We start from the raw sequence: 16889 nt of genomic DNA, 5'->3' as shown, positions 1-16889 counted from the left end.
TTCAGTTATTCACTTAAGTCAGGAATCAAGAGGTCATTTTCAACTCTTCATTTGTATCTAATGTCCATTTGGACTACTTTGTATTTTGTCTCCTAAATGTCTTGAAAATCTGTTACCTATTCTGTATTCCTTCTGCCCCTGCTTTAATTCAAGTCACTATTATTTTTTCTTGGGCTACTGTATTTCATTTCTTATCCTTCCAATCCATTCTCCATGTTTCTAAATTTAATTATGTTACCTCCCAGCTTAAAATGGTTCAATGACACTGTTTTACTTAGAGAATAAAGCCCATACTCCTTAGCAGTGAGTTAGAATGTCCTTTATCACTTGGCCTGTCTTCTTCTCCAAACTTATCTCCTGCCCTTTATAGGTATCCTATGCTGTAGCCCGTGATGAATTATTTGCAGTTCACTATATGAACTCTTTTTCTGCCTATATGCATTTATATTTCATTGTGTTTCATTTTATTTTTTTGAGACAGAGTCTCACTCTGTCACCCAGGCTGGAGTGAGGTGGTGTGATCTTGGCTCACTGCAACAAGCGATTCTCCTGCCTCAGCCTTCTGAGTAGGTGGGATTAGAGGCGCGTACCACCAGGCCCAGATAATTTTTGTATTTTTAGTAGAGACGGGTTTTCGCCATGTTGGCCAGGCTGGTCTCAAAACTCCTGACCTCAGATGATCTACCTGCTTTGGCCTCCAGAGTGCTTGGATTATAGGTGTGAGCCTCTGCGCTCGGCCCCTATATGCATTTATAAATGCTATTTTGTCTATCTAAAGTGATCTTTCTACTCCAGTTTGCCTGTCAGTCTTCTCATTTTTCACTTCACTTAGCTTAACTTCAGTGCTGTTCAGAGTGTCCATTCCACAAACTAACTGCTCAGTCCATGACAGAAAAGGAACTTGCACTGTAATGTGCATTAACTGTGGTATTAAGCCTCTGTTTAGTTTAGCTTACACTTTTTTTCTAGCAATTATTATTATATGATTTATGTTTGCCGCCAGCTCTTTATCTCATTATGAATTGGTAACAAGCAGTTCACAGTCTGGCACCGTACTTCAAGTAGCACTGGCTTAAATGGAACCCTCTCTGGCAAAACTAAGGAGTTAGTCACATGTTCTGCGCTCCCATAACACCTCTTTTATTTCTCAGTATATTTTATAATTTATCACATTGTATTTTAAGTATTTTTCTGACTGTCTTATTAAAGAGGCCAAAACTGTTTGTGGGGGATGAGGGATACTCCTCCTTGAGGAGCAGGGCTACCCCATAGGCAGTGTGCTCAGAATAGCCTGAACTACCATCTCTGGGAGTCCAGAAATTTTGTCTTGTTCTTCTTTATACCTTAGTAGACAGTTGAGGTGTGTTTTTGTTTGTTTGTTTTGTTTTTTTCATGTAATAGGTTCTGAATCAACATTTGTTGAAAAAATGAATGGAAGCCTGACATATGTATAAGGCTTTTAGTAAAAAAAAAAAAGAAAAAAAAGCTTATAATTATTTCATTATATGTACTCAAAGTTGCCATAAATTATTTAATATGTTCTAAAGATTTGCCTTTAAACTTTAAATGTGAGTGTTTTTAAATGTATTTACTGTTTTAATACAGCCTTTTGAATCCCTTCCTTATTTACAAAGTATAATTTGTAGTTCTAAAATAAGTGTTGAGTCTAATCCTTTATTGCCATTTTTGTTGCTCTTTTGGCCTAACATGACCTCTTACGTTAATCTGAACTGTTGTAGTAACTTCCTTATTGCTTTATCTTCTCTTGAATCTACTTCTCCTTATTACTTTTTACTATTTTTCTAAAATGCATTATATTTTATAATGGGATTATTTTTATAAAACATATATGTCTTATCATGGGAACGTCTAGATTCCTTAACATAGAATAAAAGACCCTTCAGAATCCTACCCTAACCTTTCAGACTCATCACTTGATACTCTTCTTCATGGGACTTCTATCCAGGAAATAAAAACAGAGAAGTGAATAATAATAATACTAAGTAGTAGTCCAGACTTTCCATCTTTAAAATCACCACCACATTATAAAAATATTTCGGGGCCGGGCGCGGTGGCTCAAGCCTGTAATCCCAGCACTTTGAGAGGCCGAGACGGGCGGATCACGAGGTCAGGAGATCGAGACCATCCTGGCTAATACGGTGAAACCCTGTTTCTACTTAAAAAATACAAAAAACTAGCCGGGCGACAAGGCGGGCGCCTGTAATCCCAGCTACTCCGGAGGCTGAGGCAGGAGAATGGCGGAAACCCGGGAGGCGGAGCTTGCAGTGAGCTGAGATCCGGCCACTGCACTCCAGCCTGGGTGGCAGAGCAAGACTCCGTCTCAAACAAACAAAAAAAAAAATTTCAGCCACACAGAGGATATAATAATTATTGGTCTCTCTGTCACTAACATAGGACAATTAAAAGTCTTATAAAATTTAATATGTTCCCAACACAAAAGATAAATGTTTGAGGTGGTGGATATTCCAATTACCCTGATTTGATCATTACACAATGTATACAGATATCAAAATATCACGTAACACAAAAATATGTTCCACTATTATATATCAATTTTTTAAAACTTTAAAAAAATTTAATACATAAGTTTTTAAGGGCTTAGTTACTGGTAAATTCTAGTAAATACTTGTAACTGATGAAGAACCTAAGAAAAGGAAAGTCAGGCTTGGTGATACTTTTTCTGACTACAGTTTTTTCTTTTTTCTAAATAGGGATGAACACATTGCTTTCTGCTCCCATTCATACCCAGATGCAACAGAAGGAGGTATGAGTTCATGCAAATACCTTTGTATTTTAATGTCTTCTGATTGTTAAAACAGAAAACACAGTTCAATGATAATGGCATAATTTAGGGATGACTTAATAAAATGAATCAGCATAAACTGGAAAGGCTTCCTAGCTTTCCAATTAACTTAAGGATAGTTAAGTCACGACCAGTTTAAATAATGGGAGATACAGTATACCAGTACCTCTCAAAGTTTAAAGAGCATATGAGTCTTTATTTCTAACTATTTCCTGAGTGATACTGGTACAACAAGTCCGTAGGCCATACTTTCAGTAGCAAGAAGTTAATCTGTGTCCTCGCCAAAAAAAAAAAAAAGTTGTAGCACAGAGTGTAATATTTATATATATATGTGTGTGTATATATATATATATATATTTTTTTTTTTTAAGCTATCTCCTACAAGAAGGGTTTTTGTTGTTGTTGTTAGACACAGTCTTATACTGTTGCCCAGGCTGGAGTGTGGTGGCACAATCTTGGCTCACTGCAGCCTCAACCTTCTGGGCTCAAGCAATCCTCCCACCTCAGCCTCTTGAGTGGTTGGGACTACAGGTGCATGACACCATACCTAGCTAATTTTGTTCATTTTTTTGTAGAGACAAGATCTCACTATGTTGCCCAGGCTCGTCTTGAACTCCTGGGCTCAAGGGACCCTTCTGCCTTGGCTTCCCAGAGTGTTGGGATTATAAGTGTGAGCCACCAAGCCCAGTCTAGAATGTAACATAGATTAGCCATCATGGACTTATGCCTTTCCTAGACTTTTAAAATTTAGGATAAGAATGACCTATTCAATATAGTAATTAAAATTTTCGTCATGTTTACATTTGGTGCTGTCAGTGTTTTTAATTTTTTAGTCATTCTAGTGGATGTATAATTAAACTTGAATTTTTAATTTGTCCCATAACACTAAAAAGTAAATTACTCACAGACTTTAGAATTTTTTTTTTCTTTTCCTAATAGATTGGGTCTTACTTTGTTGCTGAAGTTGGAGTGCAGTGGTGTGATCCTAGCTCATGACAGCTCAAACTCCTGGACTCAAGCAGTCCTCCCACATCAGCCTTCCTAGTAGCTGGGACTACAAGCATGTACCACTGTGCCTGATTTTTACATTTTTTTTGTAGATACAGGATCTTATTTTGTTACTCCTGGCTTCAGGCAGTCCTCCTGCCTCAGCCTTCCAAAGTACTTGGATTCCAGGTGTGAGCCACTGTGCCCAGCCTGGAATAATTTTTTTTTTTTTTTGAGACGGAGTCTCGCTCTGTTGCCCAGGCTGGAATGCAGTGGCACAATCTCAGCTCACTGCAAGCTCCGCCTCCTGGGTTCACACCATTCTCCTGTCTCAGCCTCCCGAGTAGCTGGGATTACAGGCGCACGCCACCACACCCAGCTAATTTTGTTTTTTGTATTTTTTAGTAGAGACAGGGTTTCACCATGTTAGCCAGGATGGTCTCGATCTCCTGACCTCGTGATCCACCTGCCTTGGCCTCCCAAGAATAATTTTTAATGACAAATTATATGCAACATACTACACCATTGATTCAAACAAACCAATGTGTTATGAAACCGTCACTGAGGATTTTTTATATAGTACATGTTGTAAAATGCCTTTTTAAAAGTTTGCTTTTGTTCTGATCTCTTATATTTTGCTTTCATTATAGTTTTCAATTATAGAACATAACCATGAAAAGAAACATGCAAATGACCAGACAGTCATCTTTTCAGATGAAAACCAGATGGACCTGACATCAAGTCATACTGTAATGATTACCAAAGGCCTTTTAGATAATCCCAAAAGTGAAAAGTCCACCAAGATAGATACCACATCATTTCTAGCTAATTTAAAGCTTCACACTGAGGACTCAAGAATGAAAAAAGAAGTAAATTTTTCCATGGATCAAAGCACTTCTTCAGAAAATAAAATAAATTTCAATGATTTCATAAAAAGATTGAAAACAGGAAAATGTAATACTTTTCCTAATGGGCCTGATAAAGAAAATTTTGAGATACCTGTTTATTCCAATGAATCAAATAGTGCCTCTTCTATACATCAAATGCATATATCTCTTAATGAAGATGAGAATAACAGTAATGTTACTAGAATCTTTAGAGAAAAAGATGATGGGATGAATTTCACCCAGTGTCATACAGCCAATATTCAGACATTGATTCCCACATCCAGTGAGACCACCTCACGGGAATCTAAAGGTAATGATATTACAATTTATGGCAATGACTTTATGGACTTGACATTTAACCACACTATACAGATTTTACCTGCAACAAGTAATTTTTCTGAAATAGAAAATCAAACTCAGAATGCCATGGATATAACAACAGGTTGTGGAACTAAAGCTTCAGGAAATAAAATAAATTTTAAGAGTAAACAAAATGCTGCTTTTCAAGACCCTTCCATAAACCCTGCAGACAAAATGCATATTACCAGAAGTCATATTATGGGGGCAGAAACTCACACAGTCTCACAGACTTGTAATCAAGATGCCAGAATGTTAGCCATGACCCCAGAATCTGTATGTTCTAATCCATGTATTCAAAGTTGTAAGACAGTTTTCTATTCTAGTTGTAATGATGCCATCGAAATGACCAAATGTCTCTCAAGTATGAGAGAGGAGAAAAATTTGCTAAAGCATGACAGTGGTTATTCTAAAATGTATTGCAATCCAGATGCTATGTCTTGTGTCACAGAGAAAACTATTTATTCCGGAGAGGAGAACATGGACATTACCAAGAGTCATACAGTTGCAATAGATAATCAAATTTTTAAACAAGATCAATCAAATGTGCAAATAGCAGCTGTACCAACACCTGAAAAAGAAATGACGCTCCAAAATCATATGACCACATCAGAAGATGGGAAAATGAATGTAAATTGTAACTCACTTCCTCATGTATCTAAGGAAAGAATACAGCAGAGCCTGTCAAATCCTTTATCTATTTCATTGACTGATAGAAAGACTGAACTCTTAGCAGGTGAAGATATGGATTTGACTGAATGTCACACAAGTAACTTAGGAAGTCAGGTTCCTCTTGCAACTTATAATCTAGCACCGGAGAATACCAGTGAATCTCACTCTCACAACAAAAGCTCTTCAGATGAATGTGAAGAAATGACCAAAAGTCATAATGAACCATTTCAACGGCCAGACATGATAACCAAAAACAGCTTAACCGATACCTGGAACAAAGACAAAGATCGGGTTTTGAAGGTTTTGCCCTACCTTGATAAAGATTCTCCTCAGTCAGCTGCTTGTAATCAGGAGATAGCAACAAGCCATAACGTAGTCTACTGTGGTGGAGTTCTTGATAAACAAGGAGCTAATAGAAATATAGTTTCATGTGAACAATCTTTGTTTTCTACCACAAAGCCATTATTTTCATCAGGACAATCCTCTATGAAAAATCATGATACTGCTATAAGTAGTCATACAGTGAAATCTGTACTAGGCCACAGTTCTAAACTGGCTGGGCCACTGAGGAAAAGTTTAAGCAATCCCACACCTGACTGTTGCAATGACAAGATGATTATATGTTCAGAGGAAGAGCAAAATATGGATCTAACAAAGAGCCACACCGTTGTCATTGGATTTGGTCCTTCTGAACTACAAGAACTTGGTAAAACTAATTTAGAACACACTATTAGCCAGCTAACAACAACGAGCAGACAGATAGCTGTGAAAGTTGAAAAATGTGGTAAAAGTCCCACAGAAAAAAGTGGAGTACTTAAATCTAACTGTATTATGGATGTTATAGAGGACGAAAGTATACAGAAACCTAAATTTCCAAAGGAAAAGCAAAATGTCAGCATTTGGGGAAGGAAAAGTGTTGGCGGACCAAAAATTGATAAGACTATTATATTTTCAGAAGATGTTAAGAATGATATGGATATCACTAAGAGTTATACAGTAGAAATAAACCATAGACCTTTATTAGAGAAACATGATTGTCATTTGGTGCCATTGGCAGGAACTTCTGAAACTATTTTATATACATGTGGGCAGGATGACATGGAGATTACTAGAAGTCACACAACTGCCTTAGAATGTAAAACTGTCTCACCAGATGAAATAACTACTAGGCCTATGGACAAAACTGTAGTGTTTGTAGATAATCGTGATGAACTAGAAATGACAAAGTCCCATACTGTTTTCATTGACTACCAAGAAAAGGAAGGAACAGACCGACCTAACTTTGAACCATCCCAAAGGAAAAGCCTAGGAACACCAAAAGTGATATGTACTCCTACTGAGGAGAGTGTTTTCTTTCCAGAAAATGGTGAAAGTGACCGTCTAGTAGCAAATGACAGCCAGCGAACACCTCTGGAGGAATGGTCTAATAATAGGGGCCCTGTAGAGGTAGCTGATAACATGGTATTGTCTAAATCAGCCACTTGGAAAAACATCAAAGCTGTACAAAATTCTGGATTGCTCAATGAACCTCTATCAGGCAAAAGTCAGAGAAGAAAAAGCCTTAAGCTAAAAAATGACAAGACCATTGTATTTTCAGAGAATGATAAAAATGATATGGATATTACCCAGAGTTGTATGGTGGAAATAGGTAACAAAAGTGCCCTAGAGAATAAAGAGGACTTCCATTTGGTGCCTTTTGCAGGGGCTTCTAAAACTATTTTGTATTCATGTGGGCAGGATGACATGGAGGTCACTAGGAGTCACACAACTGCCTTAGAATGTAAAACTGCCCTGTCAAATGAAATAGCTATTAGGCCTATGGACAAAACTGTATTATTCACAGATAATTACAATGATCTGGAAGTCACCAATTGTGATACTGTTTTCATTGACTGTCAAGCCACAGAGAAAATATTTGAAGAGAACCCTAAATTTGGAATAGCAAAAGGAAAAAACTTAGGTGTTTCCTTTCCTAAGGTTAATAGCTGTGTTCAAGAAATCGCTGAAAAACAAGCACTGGCTATAGGAAACAAAATTGTTCACACTGAGCAAAAGCAACAACTCTTTGCTTCTACTAATAAAACTACTAATGAAATCGTCAAATTCCATAATGCTGCTATGGATGAAAAGATCATAGGGAAAGTTGTAGAACAGGCCTGTACATTGGAAAAAGCCCAAATTGAAAGCTGTCGGTTAAATAATAGAGATAGAAGAAATGTGGGCTTTACAAGCAGTCATGCAACTGCTCTTTGTGGATCCAGTGATAATTATTCCTGTTTACCAAATGTTATTTCCTGTACTGATATTTTGGAGGGTAGTGCCATGCCCTTATGTGATAAAGATGAGGAAAAAGCCAATAATTGCCCAGTGCAAAATGATCGTGCTTATGCAAATGATTTTGCCAGTGAATATTACTTGGAATCTGAGGGACAGCATCTCTCTGCTCCTTGTCCTTTGTTAGAGAAGGAAGAAGTTATTCAAACCAGTACCAAAGGACAGTTAGACTATGTCATAACACTGCACAAAGATCAAGATCTGATTAAGGAGCCACAAAATCTATTGGCTAATCAAACTTTAGTATATAGTCAAGATCTGGGGGAGATGACTGAACTTAATTCAAAGCGAGTATCTTTTAAGCTTCAAAAGGATCAAATGAAAGTCTTTGTTGATGATATTCGTGTTATTTCTCAGCCTCATTTCTCAACTGACCAACCTCCATTACCTAAAAAAGGACAGAGTAGTATCAATAAAGATGAAGTGATACTGTCTAAAGCTGGAAATAAGAGTTTAAATATTATAGGAAATTCCTCTGCACCCATATGTGAAAAGCCCAAAATGCTCAATAATGAGAAGTGGTTTGCTGCAGCCTGTAAAAAAGAACTGAAGGAAAATATTCAAACAACTAACTATAATACAGCTCTGGATTTCCACAGTAACTCAGACTTAACTAAGCAAGTCATACAAACTCATGTCAATGCTGAAGAAGCACCAGATCCTGTAATTACATCTAATGTTCCATGTTTTCATAGTATCAAACCAAATCTGAATAATTTGAATGGAAAAACTGAAGAGTTCTTAGCTTTTCAAACTGTTCATCTACCACCCCTTCCAAAGCAATTATTTGAATTAGGGAATAAGGCACACAATGATATGAGTATAGTGCAAGCTACAGAAATACGTAATATTAACATAATCTCCAGCAATGCTAAAGATAGTAGAGATGAAGAAAATAAAAAGTCTCATAATGGAGCTGAAACCACCTGTCTACCATCAAAGACAGTTTTTAAAGATAAAGTAAGGAGATGTTCTTTGGGAATCTTTTTGCCTAGATTGCCAAACAAGAGAAATTGTAGTGTCACTGGTATTGATGACCTGGAACAGATTCCAGCAGACACTACTGATTTAAATCACTTAGAAATTCAGCCAGTCTCCAGCAAAGATTCAGGCATTGGATCTGTTGCAGCTAAAATGAACCTAAGTCCTTCTCAATATATAAATGAGGAAAATCTTCCTATATATCCTGATGAGATCAATTCTTCAGACTCTATTAACATAGAAACTGAGGAAAAGGCTTTGATTGAGACATACCAAAAAGATATTTCACCATATGAAAATAAAATGGAAAAAACTTGCAATAGCCAAAAAAGAACGTGGGTACAAGAAGAAGAAGATATTCGTAAGGAGAAAAAAATCAGAAAAAATGAGATTAACTTTAGTGATACTACGCAAGATCGGGAGGTGAGCTCTGTCTTGAACCAAGGAATATTCTTGAGTTTTGGGTTTTGTTTTGTTTTTTTAAATTGTGGGTATTCTTGAATTTTAATCTTAGTCTCGGGTAAGCAGAGAATGATTATTTCCACTTACAGGGCTGGAGAAGTATTATATAGAACCTTCAGGAATTAATTGACTAACAGCTAGACTTCAAAGCAATTTAAAGTGACAAATACAAAAAAATTAAATGGAAAATTGTACAAAAAGTAGCCAGAGTTATGATTGTATAATTTCAAAAGGTAAATACTATCACCTCTAGTGATTTGTCAATTTGGCTTTATATAAGAATCTCTAGGGAGGGTATATATAGCTTGAAAAGTCATCTTCAGTGGAGTTATATTTGGGGAGTAAAAAGCCTTTCTATTTTGCCAGCTGCATGAAGTAAAGCTTGACTGAATTTCCTTGGCTGATAAGGATATGTAGAAGTTGAGAGTCCATTTTCCTTATTTTTTAATTTAATTTTCATTTTCATTTTTATTTTATTTTTGAGATGGAGTCTTGCTCTGTTGCCCAGGCTAAAGTGCAGTGGTGCCATCTCTGCTCACTGCAGCCTCCGCCTTCTGGGTTCAAGTGATTCTCCTGCCTCAGCCTTCCGAGTAGCTGGGATTGCAGGCACCGGGCACCACATCTGGCTAATTTCTTTTTTTTTTTTTTTTTTTGTATTTTTAGTAGAGATGGGGTTTCCTCATATTGGCCAGGCTGCTCTCGAACTCCTGACCTCAAGTGATCTGCCTGCCTCAGCCTCCCAAAGTGCTGGGATTACAAGTGTGAACCATTGCACCAAGCCTTAGAGAGTCTATTTCTTTAGTGAGTAGGAGAATGCCTAGGTCATTTTGTATGAATTGAAAGAAGACACATTTTTTTAAGTCAAGTACTATTTGGGTAACTTGGGGAGAACAAAATCTGTCACGTAGACCAAATTTTGTAGGCGGAGAAATAAAGATTAGGAAGTATCAGAGTTTCATAGGAAACAAAGCTTCAACTCTGTTAAAAAGATAAGCATAGGAGGTGATTTCAGTGGCTCTGAAAGATAATGTCATGCAATGGCTAGTCATGAAATTATGAGAAAGTAGCAATGTAAAATTTAACAGTAACTTTTATGAAAATTAACATTCTATTTTCTTTTTTTGAGATGGAGTTTTGCTTTTGTCACCCAGGCTGGAGTGCAATAGTATAGTCTTGGCTTGCTACAACCTCTGCCTCCTGGGTTCAAGGATTTTCCTGCCTCAACCTTCTGAATAGCTGGGATTACAGGCGCCCGCCATTATGCCTGGCTATTTTTTGTATTTTTAGTAGAGACAGGATTTCGCCATGTTGGCCAGTCTGGTCTTGAACTCCTGACCTCAGGTGATCCACCCACCTTGGCTTGCTAAAGTCCTGATATTACAGGAGTGAGCCACCGCGCCCGGACTGCCTTCTATTTTCAATAAATATATAGATTATCTGCTATGTCTTAGGCACTGTTGTTGTTTTTTTTTTTTTTTTTTCTTTTTTTTTTGAGATGGAGTCTCGCTCTGTCACCCAGGCTGGAGTGCGGTGGCATGATCTCAGCTCACTGCAACCTTGGCCTCCCGGGTCCAAGCGATTCTCCTGCCTCAGCCTCCCAAGTAGCTGGGATTACAGGCGTGCGCCAACACGCCCAGCTAATTTTGTACTTTTAGTAGAGATGGGGTTTCACCATGTTGGTCAGGCTGGTCTCAAACTCCTGACTGCAAGTGATCCACCTACCTCGGCGTCCCAAAGTGCTGGGATTACAGGCGTGAGCCACTGCGCCCAGCCAGGCACTGTTTTATGTGCTGGGAATGCAGACAAAAATCTGCTCTCATGGAGCTTACATAATAGCATTTATTCATTCATTTATTTTTGAGACAGGGCCTTGCTCTGTTGCCTAGGCTGGAGTGCAGTGGAGTGACCTCAGCCCACTGCAACCTCCATCTCCCTGGTTCAAGTGATTCTTATGTCTCAGCCTCCCAAGTAGCTGGGAGTACCGGTGCACACCACAACGCCCTGCTAATTTTTGTGTTTTTAGTAGAGATGAAGTTTCACCACGTTGGCCAGGCTGGTCTCAAACTCCTGGCCTCAAGTGACCTACCCACCTCGACCTCCCAGAGTGCTGGGATTACAGGCATGAGCCACCGCAGCCCATAATGGCGTTTATTTATTTATTATTATTATTGTTGTGTTTTGAGATCGAGTCTTGCTCTGTTGCCCAGGCTGGAGTGCAGTGGTGTGATTTTGGCTCACCGCAAACTCTGCCTCCTAGGTTCAAGTGATTCTCCTCCCTCAGCCTCCTGAGTAGCTGGGATTACAGGCATGTGCCACCACACCCGGCTAATTTTTGTATTTTCAGTAGAGAGAGGGTTTCACAATGTTGGCCAGGCTGGTCTTAAACTCCTGACCTCAAGTGATCTGCCTGCCTTAGCCTCCCAAAATGCTGAGGTTACAGGCGTGAGCCACTGTGCCCAGCTCCCTTAATAGCATTTAGATAATATATTGTTTTCAGCCGGGCATGGTAGCTCACGCCTGTAATCCCAGCACTTTGGGTGGCCAAGGCAGGTGGATCACGAGGTCAGGAGATCGAGACCGTTCTGGCTAACACGATGAAACCCCGTCTTTACTAAAAATACAAAAAATTAGCCAGATGTGGTGGCGGGCGCCCGTAGTCCCAGCTACTTGGGAGGCTGAGGCAGGAGAATGGCGTGATCCCAGGAGGTAGAGCTTGCAGTGAGCCAAGATCACGCCAGTGCACTCCAGCCTGGGTGACAGCTAAGACTCTTCCTCAAAAAAAAAAAAAAAAAAAGTTGTTTTCAAAAAGCATGTAAGAAGGTAGATGAAGATGGCATTTAAAGCTGTGAAGTCAAATGGTTAAAATAGTAAAAGCAGGACCACATAACTTATTCAGCTAAAGAAGTCTTGGTCAGCTGGAGAGGAAAGTAGAAAAGCCTGGAAATAAGTTTATTGTCTGGACTCTAGCCAGGGCCACCACATACAGCCAATATTCTAGTCTGGTTTTCTACAGTGTGGTTGCCCTGCTATTGGTGGCTAGTAGTTGAATTATTGGATAGGTGAACATTTGGTACCTTACAGGATCTGGTTTTAACTTCCATACATAATGAGAAATAATTTGCATACACTGTATAATCCGTAGAGTTACATTCAATAAAATTACTTTAAACTCTAATTAGGCTTAAGATGCTTATTACTTGTTCTAATTCTTTACTAAGATATTTCATATGAATTATAGATACATTGTATGTTAGAAGTAGTATTTATGTTAGTGTTCATCGTAAATATACAGTATATATTTTATTTTGAGATATTTCTTAATTGACAATTTCAGATTTTCGATCACCATACTGAAGAGGATATAGATAAAAGTGCTAACAGCGTATTGACAAAAAACCTGAGCAGGACCCCATCTAGTTGCAGCAGCTCTCTGGATTCAGTCAAGGCTGATGGGACCTGTCTGGACTTCAGCAGTAAGAGCTTCATGAAGGCTAAATAATAGCAGCCTTCTGCTTACTTGACTAATAATAAGTAATTTTCAGTTCAGGAAATATTTGAATGTTGTATATGCCTTTTTGGGATTATAAAAAGTTGATCAGTAAAATAATATTTAGTTTATTTTTAATTCTTAGTTATTGTAATGCACTGAGAAGTGACATACTACAGAGAAATAGTGATTTCCTTCATGGGCTTATAATTAGTGGAGAAACACTGGAGCCTTAAAGCTATAATATACTTTGCTGTGCTACATGACTGTCTTCCCAGAAAGATCCCAGTGGGTGGCTTCAGGATCAGAAACAATCTGAATGATAACCACAGTTAAGTTTACAGTTCAGTTTTGACTTGTTCATCACCAGAATTTGCTTTACTTCTAGCTTACCGCAGTAGTCAAATGGAATCACAGTTTCTCAGAGATACTATTTGTGAAGAGAGCTTGAGGGAGGTATGTTAAAATTATTTTTCTTTTTTTTAATTTATAAAGAAAAGAGGTTTAAACATCTCATTTCTAATACATGTAATATTCTTGGTTTTAAATTTTGTTTTAATTATGAAATATTTCAAATATACAGAAGACTACTTTTCTTAAAGATCCAACCTAGCAATTAATTAAATGGAGTAGTAGTCACGATTAAAAGGTATTTATTTTGGCTGGTCATGGTAGTGCATGCCTGTAATCCCAGCAACATGGGAGCCTGAGGCAAGAGAATCACTTGAGCCCAGGAGTTCAAGGCTGCAGTGAGCCATGATCACACAACTGTACCCCAGGCTGGGTGACAGAGCAAGACCTTGTCTCAAAAAAAGAGAAAAAAAGATGTATGTTTTGGGTTTTGGGATTTTTAAAACTCTATTGTTATTCAATAACCTTAAGAAATAATCTTAGATAAAATCTGCTCATGTATAGCTTGCAGATAGCTGGATGATATTTCCATAAATGTATACAATATACTTTAAGCTTTTAGAAACAAATGAGGTGGTTATATCAAAGTGAGATCACATTGAATTTTCGTGTGGACTTTTTTTTTCTTTTCTCAGAAACTCCAAGATGGGAGAATAACAATAAGGGAGTTCTTTATACTTCTCCAGGTCCACATCTTGATACAGAAACCCCGACAGAGCAATCTCCCAGGCAATGTAAGTGCAGTTTCTTGGCAAATTGGTTATCTCAGTTAAAATATGTTGCACTTTTTACTAAACTGCATCAAAGCAAACATTTATTTAAAAGCACACAAAGAATGGAAGAGAGCAAATTTTCCTATAGAGAGTTTTCTTTCTTTTTTTTTTTTTGAGACAGAGTCTCGCTCTGTTGCCCAGGATGGAGTGCAGCGGCATGATCTCGGCTCACTGCAACCTCTGCCTCCTGGGTTCAAGTGATTCTCTTGCCTCAGCCTCCTGAGTAGCTGAGACTACAGGCACGTGCCACCACGCCCAGCTAATTTTTGTATTTTTGTAGAGACAGGGTTTCATTATATTGGCCAGCCTGGTCTTGAACTCCTGATCTCGTGATCCACCCGCCTCAGCCTCCCAAAGTGCTGGAATTACAAGTGTGAGCCACCATGCCCGGCCGAGAGTTTTCTTATAGTAGAGAGATTTGTTATTAGCATAAACAAAAAACAAAAATTTTCACATGAATTTTTTTATCATGGATTTTGATAAGATAAAATTTGAATTTTCCCTTCATTCCTTGCCATCTATTTTTTGATACATTTTCTTGATTACAAAACTAAATGTGCTTTTTCCTCCATTATAAAAATCTAAGGGTAGCAGAGGTTTTTAATGAACAGTTTTCAAAATCAAAAATATGTAAACTGGATAAAAATCATAAATATTTGAATAATACAATCAACAAACTCAATTTAAAAGATTAATAGAAAAACTTATATTCCTTACATAGGAATATTTTTTCTCTCTTTTTTTTTTTTTTTTTTTTTTTTGAGACGGAGTCTCGCTCTGTCGCCCAGGCTGGAGTGCAGTGGCTGGATCTCAGCTCACTGCAAGCTCCGCCTCCCGGGTTTACGCCATTCTCCTGCCTCAGCCTCCCGAGTAGCTGGGACTACAGGCACCCGCCATCTCGCCCGGCTAGATTTTTGTATTTTTTAGTAGAGACGGGGTTTCACCGTGTTAGCCAGGATGGTCTTGATCTCCTGACCTCGTGATCCCCCCGTCTCGGCCTCCCAAAGTGCTGGGATTACAGGTTTGAGCCACCGCACCCGGCTGAGGAATATTTTTTCTCTTAAGTCTATCGAACATTTCCAAAAGTTAGTTATACTCTTGGCCACAAAGAAAACATTAATAAATTTTTTAAAATGGAGGTTTTATAGAGACTACATAATCTAATCTTGATCCAATACAATTTAGAACTAATAAAAGAACCAAAACATTCTGAGATTCTTAGAAATTAAGAAACACAGTATCTTGTAGACAAAGTGTCCCCAACCCCTGGGATTAGGAACTGGGCCATATAGCAGGAGGTGAATGGTGGTGGAGCGAACAAAGCTTCATCTGTATTTACAGCCACTTCCCATTGCTTGCATTACCAACTGAGCTCTGCCTCCTTTCAGATCAGCAGTGGCATTAGATTCTCATAGAAGTATGAACCCTATTGTGAACTGCACACATGAAGGATCTAGGTTGCGCACTCCTTAAGAGAATCTAATACATGATTATCTGTCAGTGCCTCCTATCACCCCTAGATGGGACCATCTAGTTGCAAGAAAATAATCTTGGGGCTCCCACAGATGCTATATTACGATGAGTTATATAATTATTTCATTATATATTACAATGTAGTAATAATAGAAATAAAGTTTAGACTGGGCATGGTGGCTCACACCTGTAATCCCAGCACTTTGGGAGGCCCAGCCAGACAGATCACCCGAGCTTAGGAGGTCAAGACCGGTCTGACAAACATGGCTAAACCCGTGTCTAAAACAATACAAAAATTAGCTGGGCATGGTGGCACACACCTGTCGTCCGAGCTACTTGGGAGGTTGAGGTGGGAGGATGGCTTGAGCCCAGGAAGTGGAGGTTGCATTGAGCCAGTATTGCACCATTGCACTCCAGCCTAGGCAACAAAGCCGGATCCTGTCTCAAAAAAAAAAAAAAGTTCAGAATAAATGTAGTGTGCTTGAATCATCCTGAGGCTATCCCCTCTTCCTGGTCCTTGGAGAAATTGCCATGAAACTGGTCCCTGGTGCCAAAAAGGTTGGGAACTGCCGTTGTAGACAATGTAGTTGGGTAAAAAAACAGGAAACACTTCTAGATAATTCCTAGATCAGATAAGTTGAAACTATTTCTAATAAAGGAGAATGTTTAATGGCTAATCTGTGGGACATATAGCAAAAGCTATACTTAGCAGGAATTAAAAGCCTTAGATACCTTTGTTGTCATGGAGTCTAAAACTAAAGAAATTTTTATTTATTTCTTTACTTTTAGAGACGAGATCTTGCTATGTTGCCCAGGCTGTTCTTGAGCTCCTGGGCTTAAGCAGTCCACCCACCTTGGCCTCCTAAAGTGCTATAATTACAGGCATGAGCCACCATGCCCAGCCAGGTTATTTTTAATACTCATAATATCCACAAAAAAAATAGAATTAATATAGGTAAAAAGTGGAGCTAATGAAATAGAAAACAAAAATTGGTGGAAAGGATAAATCCAGGCCAGGCGTGGTGGCTCACACCTATAATTTCAGCACTTTGAGAGACCAAGGCGAGAGGAATGCTTGAGCTCAGGAGTTTGAGACCAGCCTCGGGAAAATAGGGAGACCCTGTCTCTACAGAAAATTTTAAAATTGGCCAAGTGTAGTGGCCTGTGACTGTGGTCCCAACTACTCAGGAGGCTGTCATGGGAGGATCTCTTGAGCCTAGGGGTTCAAGGCTGCAGTGAGC

The 16889-nt window shown here is 38.6% G+C and overlaps 1 protein-coding gene across 1 annotated transcript in view; it reads left to right on the top strand.

Moving 5' to 3' along the window:
* The window catches only part of KNL1 (kinetochore scaffold 1), a 74068-nt gene that overhangs the window by 23957 nt on the left and 33222 nt on the right, over positions 1-16889 (top strand). The window contains exons 9-13 of the mRNA XM_033190542.1: positions 2733-2785; positions 4462-9465; positions 12839-12977; positions 13380-13447; positions 14038-14136. Coding sequence (XP_033046433.1) covers positions 2733-2785; positions 4462-9465; positions 12839-12977; positions 13380-13447; positions 14038-14136 — 5363 coding nt within the window. The remainder of the gene's footprint in view (positions 1-2732; positions 2786-4461; positions 9466-12838; positions 12978-13379; positions 13448-14037; positions 14137-16889) is intronic.

Source organism: Trachypithecus francoisi, unplaced genomic scaffold (assembly GCF_009764315.1).
Source record: "Trachypithecus francoisi isolate TF-2019V2 unplaced genomic scaffold, Tfra_2.0 Lachesis_group3, whole genome shotgun sequence".
Lineage (NCBI taxonomy): Eukaryota > Metazoa > Chordata > Mammalia > Primates > Cercopithecidae > Trachypithecus > Trachypithecus francoisi.
This window is presented reverse-complemented; position numbering and strand designations above follow the sequence as displayed.